At 51.7% G+C, this 16,723-nt stretch overlaps 1 protein-coding gene across 4 annotated transcripts in view; it reads left to right on the plus strand.

Annotated features, from left to right (window-relative positions):
• Positions 1-1,594: 1,594 nt before the first annotated feature.
• Positions 1,595-16,723, plus strand: part of OGDH (oxoglutarate dehydrogenase) — a 28,829-nt gene continuing 13,700 nt past the window's right edge. For 2 of the 4 annotated variants that reach the window (XM_057408933.1, XM_057408935.1), the window contains exons 1-3: positions 1,595-1,868; positions 8,375-8,563; positions 12,233-12,323. In XM_057408933.1, coding sequence (XP_057264916.1) covers positions 1,647-1,868; positions 8,375-8,563; positions 12,233-12,323 — 502 coding nt within the window. In that variant the 5' untranslated portion in view covers positions 1,595-1,646. Of the gene's footprint in view, positions 1,869-8,374; positions 8,564-12,232; positions 12,324-12,452; positions 12,556-16,723 lie in introns of all 4 variants that reach the window. The other 2 variants (XM_057408932.1, XM_057408934.1) reach the window with 2 other exon arrangements.

Below are 16,723 nucleotides of genomic sequence, written 5' to 3' on the forward strand. Positions count from 1 at the left end.
AGCAGAGTGGTTGTGGTGTGAGGAATGTGGCAAAAGTCAAAGCCAAGACCTGCTGAGGAGAGAGGAGAGTGGAAGAAGCTTCCATGCTGTGTCTGCGTGGTGAGGGCTGGCCTCGAGGAGCACACCCCACTAGACCCAGTCAGCTTGGTGGGAAGAGAAATGTGCCATTCAGCCTTAAAATCCAGCTGGTGACAAGAGTTTTCAGCACAGTGCTTTCAAGTGCTTATCTTTGAACTTGTCTGACGTCCCTGCAAGTGGGAGTTTGAGGGGCCAAAGTGTCCAGCCTCTGCTGGAATCTGAGTATTGTGGAGAGGATTTTCCTGTTTAAAAAAAAAAAAAAAAAGGAAAAGAGGATTCTCAGAGGAAGAATTAAAAAAATAGAAGAAATTGAAGAATTTCTTCATCAGGGACTGTAGTGATAGTACAAGGGGGAATCACAGAGTGATTTGCGTCGGAAAGGACCTTAAGATGATCCAGATCCAACCCCCTGCCACAGGCGAGGACGCCTAACACTAGACCATGTTGTCCAAGGCTCTATCCATGCTGGCCTTGAACACTGCCAGGGATGGAGCATTTATCACTTCTCTGGGCAACCTGTGCCAGCACCTCAGCACCCTCACAGTAAAGAACTTCTTTATATCTAACCTGAACTCCCCTGGTTTCAGTTAGGCATTTGTTCCCAAATGCTTCCTTTGAAGGCCAAAAACGAAAAGCAGGGTACTTTTGATATGCTTACTGCTATGTTAATATTTGAGGATGGAAGCAGCAGATTATGACTTGGCATGCTCCTTTCCTTGCACCAAAGGCTTTGGAGCAAACACACCACCGTGCAATGCAGTCCTGTAGCCTCCACAGATCTGAGCTGAGCATCCAGACTAATGAGGGGCTGGGATTAAACAGACTGAGTGAAGACTGAGATGAGCTCTTAGGCAGAAGTTCTTCCTTGTGAGGGTGCTGAGGCGCTGGCACAGGGTGCCCAGAGAAGCTGTGGCTGCCCCATCCCTGGCAGTGCTCAAGGGCAGGTTGGACACGGGCTTGGAGCAAGCTGCTCTAGTGGAAGGTGTCTCTGCCTGCGGCAGGGGTTAGAGCTGGAGGAGCTTTAAGGTCCCTTCAACCCAAAGATTTCCCTGGTTCTATGATAATACTTTATGGATTTATCATTTGAAGAAGGGTAGCTGTTGTTGGTTAGAAACTAAAGAGGAAAGCACCAGGGGAACCTGGTAACTTTCACTGCTAATCCAGTCTGCATTGCACCATCAGGGATGCTTTATGCAGGTGCTGATGCAAAAAAGGCTTAAGTGGTTATGATGTCCAGTGGCTTGTTTGAGGCTGGTGTTGGGTTTCTGCCAAGCAAATCTGCTTTTCCCTGTTGTGCCGGGGGGTGCCAGGGCCATGCTGGCATTGATGGGGGAGCAGCACAGCTGTGCCCAGCACCTTGGCCAGAAACTGTGTTTCCCATCCCTGGAATGGGGTGGATGGGTCAATCTGAATTAAAGACTGATCCTAAGCTCCGTTCTCTGTGCTCAGGGCTGATGAGGGGTGATGAGGAGGGGTGTTGGTCTCTGCTCTGTGCTCTCCTGCCCTCATTTCTAACCCACTTTTCCCTTCTCTCCCAACAGGAGCTTGTGTGAAGCGACAGGGCAAACATGCTTAACTTAAGGACTTGTGTGGCAAAGCTGAGGCCGTTGACGGCCTCACAGACTGTAAAGACAATTTCCCAACAGAGGCTGGCAGCACCCAGGACGTTTCAACAGATCCAGTGCTACAGTGCACCGGTGGCTGCTGAGCCTTTTTTGAGTGGGACTAGTTCAAACTACGTGGAGGAAATGTATTATGCTTGGCTGGAAAATCCCAAAAGTGTACATAAGGTAAGAAGCCCCCTGGCCAGGATCTTGCCTTCGCTTCTCTCTCTCTTTGTGTCGTGGGATCAGGTAAGTGCACGTGTCCCAAGGAGGATTGAGTTCAACTGGAGGGGCCGGATGGTTGTGGATCATCCTTCTGCCTTGCTTTGCCCGGAAGAAACATCAGTGATGCCTTGAGGAAGAACCAAGAGGAGTGTCTCTGTTCCAGAGGGAATGTCATGGGCTTGTGGAACGCAGGCAGTATCCTGGATTGCAAGTGGATACAAGGAATGGCTTCTTCTGGGAATCTACCTTTAATGAGCTGCTGCTGCTTCATTTCTTCCAGCTCTGATGGCTCACCACGGGCTTTATTCTGGGGGGGTGGGGGAGTCAGGGAGTGTATTCTCCACATCTCCACTGGTTGATTTTGTGTTTCAGGCATGTTTCATGTTTGTTATGTGTTGGGGTGGATGGGCTGTAGCTAAGCTTGACTTCGAGCTTGTGTATGAAGCCAGAGGGCTGATCTGCAGCCTTGGGAGGGGACTGGTCTGGTGGCCAGAGGGATTCTCACCAGCTGCTCCTGAACATAACATTGTAAAGCCAACCTGGCCATGGGCAGTATGTGCAGAGGGCTGTCTTGACCTCAATTACTGAAGCTCCTTCAGTGAGGTGAAGGCTCTTTGGCTTCTAGTCCACGGTTGAGGGCTCAGCTGGGAGGAAGATTTCTGAAACCTGACTGTTTTTTCCCCCATCCTCAGTGTTTCACAAGGAAAATGTTTCTCTGGTGACTAAGTCTCAGCATTACCCAGGGGATTTTTAAGACAGTTTCGTACATGTCCTGATGTAGAGCAGGGATTTTCTGTATTTAGTAGCATATGAGAAGTTTGTAGACCAGGACACAATGGTTAAATGAGCAGTCAGGGCTGAGTAAGGGATCTCATGCCCCAATGCCTGCATCAGCATTGAGTGTTTTTGATAGTACTGATCCCATGCATCCGAAGTGTGCAGCCTGTGGAGTGCTGTAAAGGTCTTAAGGTAGGATCAAAGCTGGATTTTCACAAAATGTTGACTTTATGCTTCTTTGGAGTAAATGGGTTGCTGAGCCGAGCAATACAAACTTGGAAAACACAAAGCATGTTGGTTTGGGTTGTGCCTTTTGTCAAATAGTGACTTGAAAGCTACCCAAGCACATGCAGGTGGTGCAATGCCATCTTTCAGAGGCAGGATATTGAATTAAAAGCCATGAATCGAAGTGCTGTAGAGAAGGTTACACCAGTCGTGTCCTGGCAACAGGCACAGTTGTGTTTTTGGCAACGAGGCTCCACAGTCTGATAATGGCTCTTTGATGTCTGGACCTGGCTCAGTCTTGAATGTTGCTCTGAGCAGATGTGTGGGTAAATACCAAGACTAACTGCGCACCTAGCTGGGAAGCGTATTTGGGTTGTGAGGCCAGGCCTCTGGGAGCTCTTCTGGCCTTGTCACCTCTCTAATGTAGCCCAAGTAGCTTCATCAGCTAGTCTGTAGGTAGACAGTGCTGGATAGGGCTCCTCATGCATGCTTGGCTGAAGAAGCTGGAGGAGAATTTCAGTTGCAAGGAACCTCTGGAGCTTCTGCCCTGGCATAGCTGGTTTGGAGGCAGCATCCAGCTTCGTGGCTAAAGCAGCTCCCTCCGGCCATTGTGTGGTGCAGTTTTGAGCACCTCCAAGGGTGGAGCTCCCACCACCTCCCCAGGGCCCTGGTCCCGTGTTAATGGTGAAGAACTGCAAATATGGGTTAGTCACCTCTGGAAATCCTCATCCCTTAAAGTGACTGTAAGTGCTCAGAGAGCAGTGCAGGAGTTGACATGAGATTTTTGCCCCCAGTGCTGCTGGGAATGGTTTGTGACAGGAGGAAAACCAGTGTGACAATGAAATGGGGTCTCATCATTACCAGGAAGTGAAGCTGACACTAGTAGTATAAAAAGCGAGTCCTTTGGGCTGCTTTACAAACAAAATCAAGCTTGCATCCTGCTTGTCAGAAATGGTGTTGGACCAGGGAGATTTCACCGGGTGGTCTTTGAAGACTGCTTCCAACTCAAACCATTCTGATCCCATGAAATCCAGGTCCCGGTCCCAAAACTTCTGTTGGGGTTGCTACCTGAGCTGGCATGGACTTTGCTGTTGCTCCCTGATGTAGCTGTTGTCCAGGACTCATCTCACCTGGGTGTATCGCTCCTCGTTCCTGTGACCTTTACCAAGATCCCTTCCCAGCTCCTGCCTTTGCCCTGTTCTCCTCTCTGCACTTCTCCATGGCTCACTCTGTCCCCACTGGGACGCTGAGCTGCTATTGTGGGGTCAGGGTTGTGGCCAGCCCTGGTCCTGTGTTGGCTCTGGCGTGACGCTGAAGCAGCAGTGGAGTGTGACACCCTTTTCCTTGATAAGCACTGGCCTCCATCCTGTTAGGTGGAGGGTCAGACCCGGCTGTGGCTTATCTGTCCCCTGCATAGGGTAGGGACCGTCTACTCCCCATGCTGCTTTTGGCTGGTGAGGGCAAGACCTTCATCCAGGGAAGGGCTGGAGTTTCTTTGCTGTTGTCGTGAAGCCTGTGAGAGCGCCAGGCAGGCTGAGCAAAGTGAATTCGCTTCCTCTATGTACACACTGGGGGTTTAAACTTCAGGGGGTACTTGGGTGCTTGTTTAAAGCAGGAAAGATTAAAACCCAAAACAAGCTGGTTTAGGTTTTTTTTCTGGGTTCAGGCCTTCAGCTGACCTCTGGTTTCTGAGGCTGATGAGCAAGTATGAGCATCCTGCTGTGGGAGGAGCAGGCGAGGGTGCAGGCATCACTGCTGGAGGGCTGCTTGCTCCTGGGACCACTTCCCAAGGGAGCAGGAACACCCTCTTCCTGCCCCTGCTGTGCCAGCTCTGGTGCAGGCCTGGATGCTGGCGATGCGTGGCACAGCCCATGCTGCTGCTCAGGATCTTAAAGGTCTTTTCCAGCCTGGTTGATTCTGTGGAATGGATGCATCCTTCCCCATAGGTATGTGCATCAAACAGTCTTTAATATGCCAGTGGTTTGATTTTGACACTGAAAGTGGGTTTATGGCGACAACACGTGTGGCCCAGCGTTGACAACACAATGTCAAGAGCCCACAGGCTGCGGTGAGGCCAGACCCTGGTAGTGCCTTTGCTGTGTCCTTTGCAGTTGTGCTTGCAATGGGCCCGGCCTGGGTTTGATAGGAGTCTCCTTGAGAGTTTGAACTGTTTGGGTTCGATACCTGTCTTCAGAAGCGAGGGCGATGGAAAATTGAAGTTTCTTGGTTGTGTTATGGTCCATATGTTTACGGACCAGGCAATGTGCAGAGCGCGAGCTGATCAATAGCTGCTTGACCCCCTCCTCAGCACAGGCTACTTGCTGTGACTTTGGTTCAGGCTTCTCCCAGCCTAAAGCTCTGAATGTTCCTCCTGTTCTCGCTGCTAAAGCAGGATGTGCGGCCTCATTCACTGCCCATGCAGAGCAGGTCCGCTCGGTGCTCTCTGTCCCCTGGAGTCCATGGCAGCAGAAAGGAGCCAGGGACCCATCCTAAGCTGGAGGTAGAGGCCATGTCTCCCTTGTGCACCTCCCAGCCTGGAGCAGCCCCAGCCCAGTTTGAGGCACCCAGCAGCGGATGGGAAATGTCACCCCTCTGCCCTGGCTGTGCGTGCCAGAGCTCTGAGGAAACGGCTTCTCCACACCCTTCTCCAGGAAGCAAGACTGAACGCAGTGAAAGATGCTGGGTTCATTTGGTGAGCTGTTCTGGGGCTGTTCTTGATGGAGAAGCCTGTGGTGAGCTCTGCTCTCAGAGCTGAGCTCAGGTTGCTTCTAAAGCCTGAACTCGGCTTTCTCCCATCCTGCTGGGAACGCTGGGCTGGCAAATGCCTTGTGCTGTGGCCATGGTGGGATGTGTGGCTGTAGGATGGTCTGAAAATGAGGGGAATTTGAGGTCTCTTTACCCAAAACGTATACAATACCCTATATATATGTGTGTGTGTGTGTGTATACATATACACACATATATATATAAGAGCCCAGGAGTGCTCACAGGGCTGCTGTGGGCACAGAGAGGGTTGGAGGGGAATAACCCAATGAGTTTTTTTGCTGCTGCTGCCTTCAGCAAGGGCTGGAGTAAGGCCTTGATAAAGCTGGGGCTGCTCAGCCTCTCCCAAGGGTACGAGAGCTCCAAAGGCACCTGCACTGGTCACCAGAAACCCCCGGGTGGCTCTTGAGTAGTCCTGAGTTCAAAACCACACCAGGGACTTGAAAGCTGATGTTTTCATGGTGCTTATCAGGGCCACAGTCCTCACAGGGTTGGCCTGGAATACTCTGTAATTAGGTTGGGCAATAAAGCATTTAGTGAAAGTGCCTGAACTGACCGAGCTGGTGCCACACCTTGTTTGGAGAGCTTAGAATGAGCTTTTTCTTTCAAAACAGAAGCAGATTGCATCTCCAAGGGGTTTATGTTGAATATCAGCAGGGGGGAGGTCACAAAGGCCTCCTGAATCCCTGCCTGTCCCCCCCCAGCACCACTGCCAGTGTCCTCCCTGGTCCAGCAAACGCTCTTTCTTGCCTGTCTTTTATTTTCCAGTACATTAAAGCAGCCTTAAACCCCCTGGCAAAGCAGCCAGCCAGATTTTCCTCCCTGTCCCAAGGGCACAGAGACCATCCTGGCGTGTTTACCCCTCCTGCCTGCCCCTTTGGGGGCACCTGTGACCCTGGAAAGGGGATGGCACTTGGGCTTCTCTTGCCAGGAGTCAGGATCATGTAAAAAGCAGCTCTTTTCTTAATGAACCTTCCTTTAGCAGCCAGCAATTGGAGCAGGGTCGGGTGTTTTCTATCTTTGCTGTTTGAGTGTTTTTTTTCCCTCTTTCCTTTTGGGAGCTATTATTTATCAGTTACGGTGCCAGATTATTCCAGATTTTATTTATGTTCCTTCAGCATGACCTGTTTCTAAATATATTCACCTTGTGCAAGTGTGTGATGGGGTGTCTGGGTAAATCTGGGCTAGAAATAGCTTCCTGGAGCATGTGATGGAGGAAGGGGGAGGGCTGATGTTCCTCTGGCAAAGGTCAGGTTTCCAGTCCCTGCCACCATACCAGGGGTGCAAAAGCTGCTTTTTCTGCCCCAAACCCCCACTGGAGTTGCTCTTGGGCTCTTTTTGATGTGATTTAAATGTGGTGGGGTTGACAGGGCAGTGCTTTGCCTGTCGCTGCATCATAGAACAGAATCAACCAGGTTGGAGAAGCCCTTTAAGCTCATCAAGTCCAACCATTCCCAGCACTGCCAAGGCCACCACTGACCCATGGCACTGAGGCCTTGTCTCAACTCTGTGTGAACACTTGCAGGGACGGTGACTGCAGCCCTGCCCTGGGCAGCCTGTTCCAATGCCTGAGCACCCTCTGGGGAAGGAATTCCCCTCAGCTCCATCTAAACCTGCCCTGGTGCAGCTTGAGGCCGTTTCCTCTTGTCCCGTCCCTTGTTCCTTGGGAGCAGAGCCCAGCCCCTCCTGGCTCCATCCTCCTCTCAGGCAGTTGTAGGGAGCGATCAGGTCCCCCCTGAGCCTTGTCTTCTCCATCTGACCCCCCCCGGTCCCTCAGCCCTTCCCCATCACACTTGTGCTCCAGGCCCTGCTCCAGCTCCATTGCCCTTCTCTGGCCCCGCTCCAGCACCATCACTGAGATTGGTTTGGTGCTCTCTACACATGAGGTTTGGGGCATGCAGGGTGCTGAGATTGGAGGAGAGACCCAGACAGGACCTGTTTGCTGTAGCTGCGGTCTCAGGTATATGCTGGGACATGAATGCTGCTTGCCTTGCCCTTGTACTTTGGGATCAGTCAGTGGCAGAGGTGAGAGCGTGACAGGAGGATGTGGCTTGGACTTTGCTCTGCTGGTCTCCTCTTTCCCAGGTCTCCTGCTGCCTCTCCCAGTAGACAGGTCAGCTTGGGTTTGGCCTAGGATGGTTCTGGGCTCTTCAGGCTGCTGGTTCAGGGTTGGACAGTATGGCATATGCTGGGTCTTGGGCCATTCAGACCATGAAAAAGAGGAAGAGGTGTATTTGATTACAGGGCAAAAGCATTTCAGAAAGTACTGTGGGTGTTCAGGGGGCAGTCTCCTGGAAAGCAGGAAACGAGAGCCTGGAGCCAGGCTGGGGCTTGTTGCTCTGAGTAGCAGTTTCAGGAGCCAAGGTGGGCAAAGGGTGTCACCATGTCCTGTCCCAAGCACTGCTGCCGAGGGAGGAGGGCTCTGGGGATGGTCTCATGCCAAAAGAGGTAACCCAGAGGGATGGGAGGAAGGATAATGGCATCAGTAGAATGGCAGGAGAGCTCTGGTGCTTTCTTGTTGAAGGCAGCAACTGCCTTCAGCAGCAGCTGTGTGAGCTGGGGTGCAGGGAGGAGGCAGCTCTGTCCCTGGGGGATTTTACTTCCTGCTTTGGCAATAGAGCTGAGACCCCTGTAACCCTGAGTGAGGAGGGTTTGGGTCCTGGATAATGACTCTGTCTCCTCTCTTCTTTCTCTTTTCCTAGTCATGGGACATCTTCTTTCGCAACGCCAATGCTGGAGCTGCTCCAGGCACTGCTTACCAAAGCCCTCCTCCACTCAGTACCAGCCTTTCCACGCTGACCCAGGCCCAGTTTCTGGGTCAGGCACAGCCCAACGTAGATAAACTGGTGGAGGATCATCTTGCAGTACAGTCTCTCATCAGGGCTTATCAGGTAAGGAGGCTGTGTGAGGAGGAGCCTGCCCTGTATATAGGGGCATGCAGTGGCACAGGTGGTCTGGGTTAGTGCAGGTGATGCATGTGTTTGGCATGGAGAGTATGCTGGATGCCTGCTGGGCTGCCTGGCTTTTAAGAGGAGCTGCTGATTTGTCTGGGCAGAAGCTTAGCTGGGGCTTTGGTGGACAATAGGAAGATTAAAGCTGTTGTCACCCAAACAGCAACTAGGATGCAGGGAAGGGGTGGTCTTGGTGGTTTGCTGGCTTCTGGAATGATGCTCCTGTGCTATGGGCCCCTGCCATGCTCAGCAGTGGTGTGGGACACCCATCCTGCTTCCCCTATGTTGCTGCAAGAACTTCTGAGGTCCCAAAATAAAAGTTCAGGAAACATCTCCTTGTGATTTACAACCTGGAGGAGAGCTGTGGTGCTGCTGGGCTGCAACTCAGACTGATGCTGCTGAAGTCAGCCTTCTGGGAGACACAAGTTTCAAGCAGGAAGGAAACATCTTCCGGCTAGGCGGTGGCCAGCAAGTATTTTAACTCGAGAGAACATTTAAATGTATTTCTTCATTTAGAAGTGTGATCCTGTCACCTCTGGTTACACTCCAGTTTGTCAAGTGTGGGGTCTCTCACCGGAGCTTTGACAAGAAGTGAACAAACCCGGGTGCTGTGGAGGAGTGCCCTGTTCCTGCAAAGGAGCACCTGCTGCAGGTCATGTTCCTGCTCAGATACGAGGAAATCCAGTGCATAGGGCCACAGGTTAAGGCAAGAACTGCAGCACTGGGCAAGTCCAGAGGTCTGCCCAGGCTTGGCCCTGCTCTCTGGTTTGAAGGTGCCCATGCCCTGCCTGCCTCCGGAGCTGAGGAGCTGACGTCAGTGCTGGGACACTCCCTGCTTTTCCATAGGGAGGGACCTGTTTGTAACAACCTACATCTATCCTTGTGACTGGTTCCATGGGAGGTGACCCTGCCGGCTCGCTCCAGCTCGGGTGGATCCTGGTGACCTGCTAGAGGCCACGCAGCTCTCACCGGTGGAACAAGCGAGCAGATGCCAAGTTCAAACAACTGGAAGGAGCAGCTCCAAGTCAGCAATTTGAACACAAAACCTGTAACCATTTCTGCTTTCCCATCACTTCCTCAGTCTCTTGAGTGGCAGCACTGGGGCATGATTGCTCTTGGATGTATTTTTCTTCAGTGAGCAATGCAGCTCCCTTCCTACCCTGGTATCACTGTGGCAGCCCCTGTGCTGCAGTGGGGAAGTTCAGTGCAGTGTATGGAGGTATGAAAGAGTAGGAAGGCAGGAGGAAGTGCTGCCTGTGATGGGGAACATACTTAAAACAGCAGGCAATTACTTCTTAATTGGATGAACTGGATGCATCCTCTCCATGCTGGCTGTAGCCAGGTCTCCTGTTTGGGTCATTGGAGGGTACAGTTTCTTTTTCTTCCTTTGTTGTCTGTGTACCTGAGGAAACCCTTCCTGTTACTCTTCATGTCCTTAGCCAAGTTCAGCTCCAGCTGCTCCTTGGTTTTCCTGAACCAATCCCTGCCCTCCCAGGCCATGTCCCTGTAATCTCCCCAAGATGTGTATCGCTGCCTCCACTGCCTGTGCATCTTCCTGTTGGGTTTTAGTTTGCCTCAGAGGTCTTGACTTCACTTAGCTGGCCTCCTGCCTCCCCTGGCCAACTTCTTGCATGTCAGGACTGGGAGCTCTTGCGGCCTAAGAACTATGTCACTCTCATTCACCCCTTTGGCTCTGAGGGCAGTGTCCCAAGGGATCCCACGCACTAGCACCAGCCGAAAGTTTGCCTTCCTAAGGTTCAGGGTCCTGACTCTGTCCTGTCCTATACCCCTCAAGATTGAGAGTTCCACCAGGGTGGGATTGCTGCAGCCTGGGCTACCCCTAGTTTTGTTCACTAATGCAGAAGAACTCATTGAAGAGGTCAACAAGTCCAGCATTGCCTCTCCCCTGGTCAGGCTCTCTAGTGTCTCTACTAAGAAATTGCCCTCAGCCCTCTCCAGTAGTTTCCTGGATTGCTTTTCTGTCAGCTGTGTGGGTGGTTGAAGTCCCCAGTCAGGGTCAGAGCCTGCAAGCGTGATGCTTCCTGCAGGTATCTGCTGTGTGCTTGTTTTGGGTTGGGGGCTAAGAGGCTTGCGTTGCATGTGGAGAATAACAACCAGCATGGCTCCTAGGGGGGAAGAGACCTCTTTGCTGTCACACCAATCTGAGCGTTTGTTGCGCACCTGCAAACTGTTGAGTCGACCTCAGAGCCACTGGGTACCCCGAGCTCAAAGCTCTTTGCTGGATAAAGTGCTCTCCTGGTCCTGGTGAAAGCATCCTGGCCATGGGAAACAATGCGCTGAGCATGTGTCCTGCCAGCTGGGAGATGATGGGCCAGCCCCATGCTTTGTTGCAAGACAGACAAGCAAACAGTTCTCAGACAAAGCTGGCCTAGAAGAGGAGCTTTCCATGTGGCCAGCAGTGCTCAGGGGCACGTTGTCATCTGGCCCTGCAGGGAGCAGGGCAGGGGATCAGTGCTTTCTTAGCAGTTTGCCTTAATGCTGATGGCTGGTTTCAGGCTCTGGCTGGCAAAACCGCAAAAACCCTTTCCTCTGGGGATACTCTGGATAGGAATGCCTCTGTGGTAAAGGAAAGTCAGATCAGTATGCGTGGTTTGTACTAGAGGTTTAGTAATCCTCTTGTATGCAAGTGCCTATTCTAAATGGCAACAGGGTTGATGGCTGGAAGCATCGTTCCCACAGCTTAAGGGCAGCACCGCAACCAGCACCATGGCAGTCGTGTTTCCTGGCCCGCTCCCAGCTGAGCTGAGCCTGAAGCTTCCAGAGCAGGAGCTGTCAAGAAATAAGCTGTGACGTGCCAACTGAAGAGGGCTGCTGCCGAGATAAATGGAGTTTGCCCGGTGAGATGTGCTGAGGTCCAGCTGCGGGCACTTTCTCTTGTGAAAGGAAAAGCAAACCTCCTTACCTCTGTGGCTCCCGATGTGAATTCAGACCCAGGTGGTGACTCCTGGCCTGGCTGCTGCCACCAGGAGCCATCGAGGCTCTCCTGCTGCCAGAGCAATTTGGTATTTCAGCACCTGCCACTTCCCAGGAGAGTCCTCCTGGTCCTGCTGTAGGGTCATCTCTCCAAAAGGATGCTGTGAGCTGCTGGCCTCTAGCAGCACAGACAGGCACATGTGCTTCAGGCGCCTTTCTGGAGCTGCTGCTGCTGGCAATACTGGTTTCCTTTGCTGTGTTGGCAAGAGAGCACCTCGATCTGCCAAAATCTGGAAAATGGACTCTGCAGTTGCTACGATCAGGAAGAAACCGCTGGTGTGGAGTTACTGCATCTGTAGAGAGGAGGTGCTCAGCTTGGACACAGGAAAAGTGGTGGGAGACCCTTGAACCTCAGTTCTGGAAGGTCTCTGCTGTGGAGGAGATTGCCTTCCCCATGGCTTCAGGCAAAGCAGAGCAGTCCTTGAAGCTGGTGGTACTCACACCTATGTGCTGCCGTTGAAAGTAAACCAACCTTCTCCAGGCTTTAGTTGCAGCCAGAAGTTGGGGTGGCTCTGCAGCAAACGTAGAGGGAAACTGCATGCCTTTTATTTTTATTGTAAGGTATGTTTCTGCAATTAACATGTGTTAATGACTAATCTGTGTTGTTGCTTCCAGGTCAGGGGTCATCACATTGCAAAGCTTGATCCTCTTGGCATTAGTTGTGTAAATTTTGATGATGCGCCAGTAACTGTTTCTTCAAACGTTGGTGAGAATTACTCTGCAAATTTGTTCTAATGTAATTTAACTTTTTTACCCCTCCCCTCTTTTGTTTTTCTCCCTTTCCCCTCTCCCTCTTGGTACCTGTTCTCCTTTCCATTCCTGGCTCATTTCATAGATTCGAGGGCATCATGTAGCACAACTCGACCCACTGGGCATCTTGGATGCAGATCTGGACTCCTCCCTTCCAGCCGATATTATCACATCCACAGACAAATTGGGTGAGGGCTTTGAGAGCAGTTAGTGCTGCATTGCTTGAGCTCCTCTCTCTTTCATAGCTTTGTAGGTAGATTGCTTCATCAGTAAGGGGGGAAAGGTCTTAAGTTTCCTTAGTAATGATCACTCTAAATTTACAGTCAGTCAGCTGCTGCGGAGCAGTTCTGCCCCCATCCGGCCGCCCTGCCAAACGGCTCCTGTGCCAAAACGCTATTGCTCGGCTCAGGTTCCTCCTCCAGTGGGTGCCAATTAACTGTCATTGAACTCACTCCTCCAGGAGTGGAAGCCATTGCATCCTCTGGAATTGCCAGACAGAGAGGCTTTGTGCTGGTGAGAGCTGGAGGTCTGTTCCCTCAGCTCCTTGCTGCTCTTGGGGGCCCCCGAGAGCCAGGGGAATGGGGCTGAGAAGCGCCTCTTGGTGTGCTCCTGCGGCAATGCCTTGCCCTCCTTCACTCCCAGCTTGCCACAGCATCTGTAAATCCTGCAATTGCCCCCTTTTTCCAAGACTGAGCCCTGCCAGTGATCATAACAAGGAAGCTTTGGGATGCATTCCCATCCGAGTAGGGAGGTGGAGATCCCGATGCCTTTGAGCGAAAGATGCATGAGTGTTGCACAGAAACGTGTGTGGTGCCTAGGATTTGGAATCCTAATCTGGAAGTGCTTAAACTCAGAGCCTCTCAACGTGCTTTACACTTGATCTCTGTAGTACGCTGCCGTTCTTTTAGCTAGAGCGAGGTTGTGGCGCTGAGCTCTGTCACCTTGCTGGTGCTTTCCAAGGGTCGTCACCCTGGCACTACAAGCGCTCGAGAGGCATGCTTCTAACTTAGAGTAGAGCAGCAGTAATGACTACTAACCTCGCACAACTGAAACAGCTGATCAGAGCGCACGGTGCATGTAAACCACTTTGATTCCTTGTTCAGCTGCCAGCACAGGGACACCAGCCCTGGACCTGCTGGCCCTTCCTGCAGGATTACATGTGCTGCGAGTGGGAGGCAAAAAGTAGGTTTTGGTTGTCCCAGCTTGATGGATGATGGGGAAGCTGCTTCATCCTGAGGTCTGGATTTCTGACGTGCTTGTCCCGAGGCCCAAGCTCTGGCTGCGCCTCAGGAGCCAGCTGGCTCTGAGCTGGAGCAAGCCCTATGCCTGTGAGATTTTGATTGGAATTGTGGGGGGAGATGATGGCCATGAACTCAGATGCAGGAGAGGGCACAAGTACTTGTAGCTGGCACTGCAGTGGGAGCAGGGAGATGTTTGTAGGTGACTTTGAAGCCGTTCCCAGTGGCTGGTCAGAGGAAAGAGTGAGGAGACTCTTTTCTAGTTCATGGCTTTTGGCCTGTGCAGTGGGTGCTACAGTCCTGAAGCAGAGCAGTAGAGGAGAGCTCTGAAGCCCTGTGCCTGGTAGACATGTTTTCCTTTTGAGAGGAGGGTATGCATGAACCCAGAGCTGGACAGCTGCAAGTTGTTGCAGCAACTTCTCCCTCATGAGAAAAGGGACCCTCAGGGTGGTCTCAGGAGAGTGCAGTAGAAGGGGAGAATCCCTTCCCTTGACCTGCTGCTCATGCTCTGGGGATGCAACTCAGCACATGGTGGGGTTTCTGAGCTGCAAGTGCACATTGCCAGCTCATGTACAATTTGTCACCCACCAGCATCTCCAGGTCCTTCTCTACGAGGCTGATATCCATCCATCCATCCATCCATCCATCCATCCATCCATCCATCCATCCATCCATCCATCCATCCATCCATCCCCCCAGTCTGTGCTGGGACTGGGGATTGCCCCAACCCTTGCACTTGGCCTTGTTGGAACTCATAGGGGCCATGGACTTCAACAGGAGCCCACTCCTCCAGCCTCTCCTGGTCCTGTGGAAGGCATCCCTTCCCTCTAGTGTATTAACTGCATGACTCAGCTTAGTGTCACCTGTGGCCTGGCTGAGGTGCTCTCAGTCTCACTGTCCATGCCATCGATGAAGATATTAAACTGCATTGGTCCCATTACGGACCCTTGAGGGACACTACTCCTTACTGCTTTCCGCTTAGATGTTGAACTTACGGGGCTGCTTCAGTAGGGAAAGTCACTTGACAGGGCTTTCCTTCTGCTTTGTCCATGTGGTTATTCTGAAGCAGGGTGTGCTCCAGCAGCATCTTTGCTTCAGAGGAAGAAGAGCCCAGGGCCCAAAGGAACCCAAGTGCAGGTCCTCCTGCGCAGCCCCAGCTGCAGAGCTGAGCTCAAGCATCATTGCAGCTGGAACAGGATCTGGGTGAAGTGGAATGAGCTCCATTTCTCCTGCTCCCCCAGGGCGAGTGGTCATGAGACCAGCAGCGTGACTCAGCCCAGCTCACCAGGGTGGGAAGTGTTCAGGCATGGCCTGTGTGTAGGGTCGGCTGGAAGAGAATCTCAGTCTGTGATCAGTGTGTCTGAGCCAGGCATAAAGTTTAATTCCCATTTCTTTGTGTCTTCCATACTAACATACCTGTCACTGCTGCTCCTGGTGTTGATTTAATTGCCAGGAATCCATGAATTCATAGGAAATAATGAGCCCTGGGCACAAGCTGTGCTGCTGTCAGTCTCTAGCTCATGTTGGGGTTGTGTCCCATGGTAAGACCCCATACTCAAATGGCTGTGTCTAATCAAAGGAGGCTTTATTATCTTGCTGTAAGTATGATTTATACTGAATAGACTTTCCCCTGGTATCCTTATCTTGGAAAACCTCAACTGATCAGTCTTAAAATACAGTTTGGCAAACATAGCTTGCAACCAGTGCTCAGCAGGAGGGGAGGAAAGCGGTGCTGGTGCAGAGTGTGGGCACAGCTCCAGCCAGCCTAGCATTGGGTGTTGCTGGCGTGTGGCAGAGAAAGCCGATTTCTAGCAGATCCTTCTGGCTGTTTTTTCCTTTGAAAGAGTATTTCTTAACACTTGACAGAGCAGTTAATAACAGGAGTGGTTTTGAAACTTAGAAATAATCTTGTTTCTGAGCAGTGAAATCCTTAAAGGTCAGCTTTTGTGGTGTGAGCTCTGCTGCCAACAGCCTAAACCATGGCCAGGCAGTGCTGTAATTCAAAGGAGTTGCATGATTAATCTCAGAAATTGATCTTTCTTCTCAATTGCCTTTTGTTTAGTAACTGGTTTGTGTCTGGTTTCAAGCTCTCTTTGGATTTAGCAGTGAGCTTTGGAGAAAATGTAAGGGAGAGGAAAAGAAAGGTGGATTGGGGTACTTGGCCTGAGGAGTGGTGGGGCTGGAGCCACCAAACAGCTCTTTCTCTTGTCTTTTCTGTTTAAAAACCAAAGTAATCTCATCCTGGTCTTCTGCAGCTGATCTGGCATGGTAAGTGGTGCGAAACAAGGATGAGATGACTGCAGAAACTTGATGTGACCTGTCCAAAGAAATAACACCTTACCATGCTGAAATGCAGGTGGTGCTTGGAAAGCGGCGTGTGTCTGAGTGTCCATCCATGGAAGGCAGCTGCTCCTGCCTCTTGCCCAGGGAGATTGATGGAAATTGTCCTCCAGCTCGGGAGGACCCAGGCAAGCCCCTGCAGGAGTTTTGCTGGGAGCGCTGCCATCTGCCCTGACCAGTTTTGTGACCTTGCTCACCAAAGGTCTCACCCGAACATGAAATTTTCCCCTCCAACCAAAGGAGGAGTGTGTCCAGAGCCCTTCTTGTAACTTGAGTGAGACTGGGGCACTTGGGTCACCCATGCAGCTCTGCAGATGGCACACTCAGGAAACACAGTGTGGTGTGTGCCTGCCTTCTGTGCCGTGGTCTTTCTCCTGAACACCCTGATCCCCTTCCTGATCTCCCCTCCTGATCCAAGGAGGCAGCAGAGCCTCCTTGGGTTGATCGTGAAATCCTCCTTGGAGCAGATGCTGGTGGGAAGCAGCCCATGCGCTGCAGAAGATGATGCTCCCCTGGGTGCAGCTTGGCAGAAGGATGTCTTGATGGTAGGAGGTGGAGATGCTGTGATGGGCAGAGGGAGAGGAGATCTCAAACCATGCAGCTCAACTGCTCCCCAGTGTCTGATGCCCCCTTTTCCCTCCCTGCTCCTCCCTCCTCTTGCCAGACTTTCCACAGGGATTTCTTTTTCCGCCTAGCGCATAGTCATCCTCATCCCAACCTTTTGCCTCTCTTGGTTTCTGACTGTATTTGAAACACTGTAATTTGTTGACTTGTGCTT

This window comes from Pezoporus wallicus, unplaced genomic scaffold (assembly GCF_028554395.1).
Source record: "Pezoporus wallicus isolate ANWC-B61680 ecotype Strahan unplaced genomic scaffold, APGP_CSIRO_Pwel_v1 contig_9935, whole genome shotgun sequence".
Lineage (NCBI taxonomy): Eukaryota > Metazoa > Chordata > Aves > Psittaciformes > Psittacidae > Pezoporus > Pezoporus wallicus.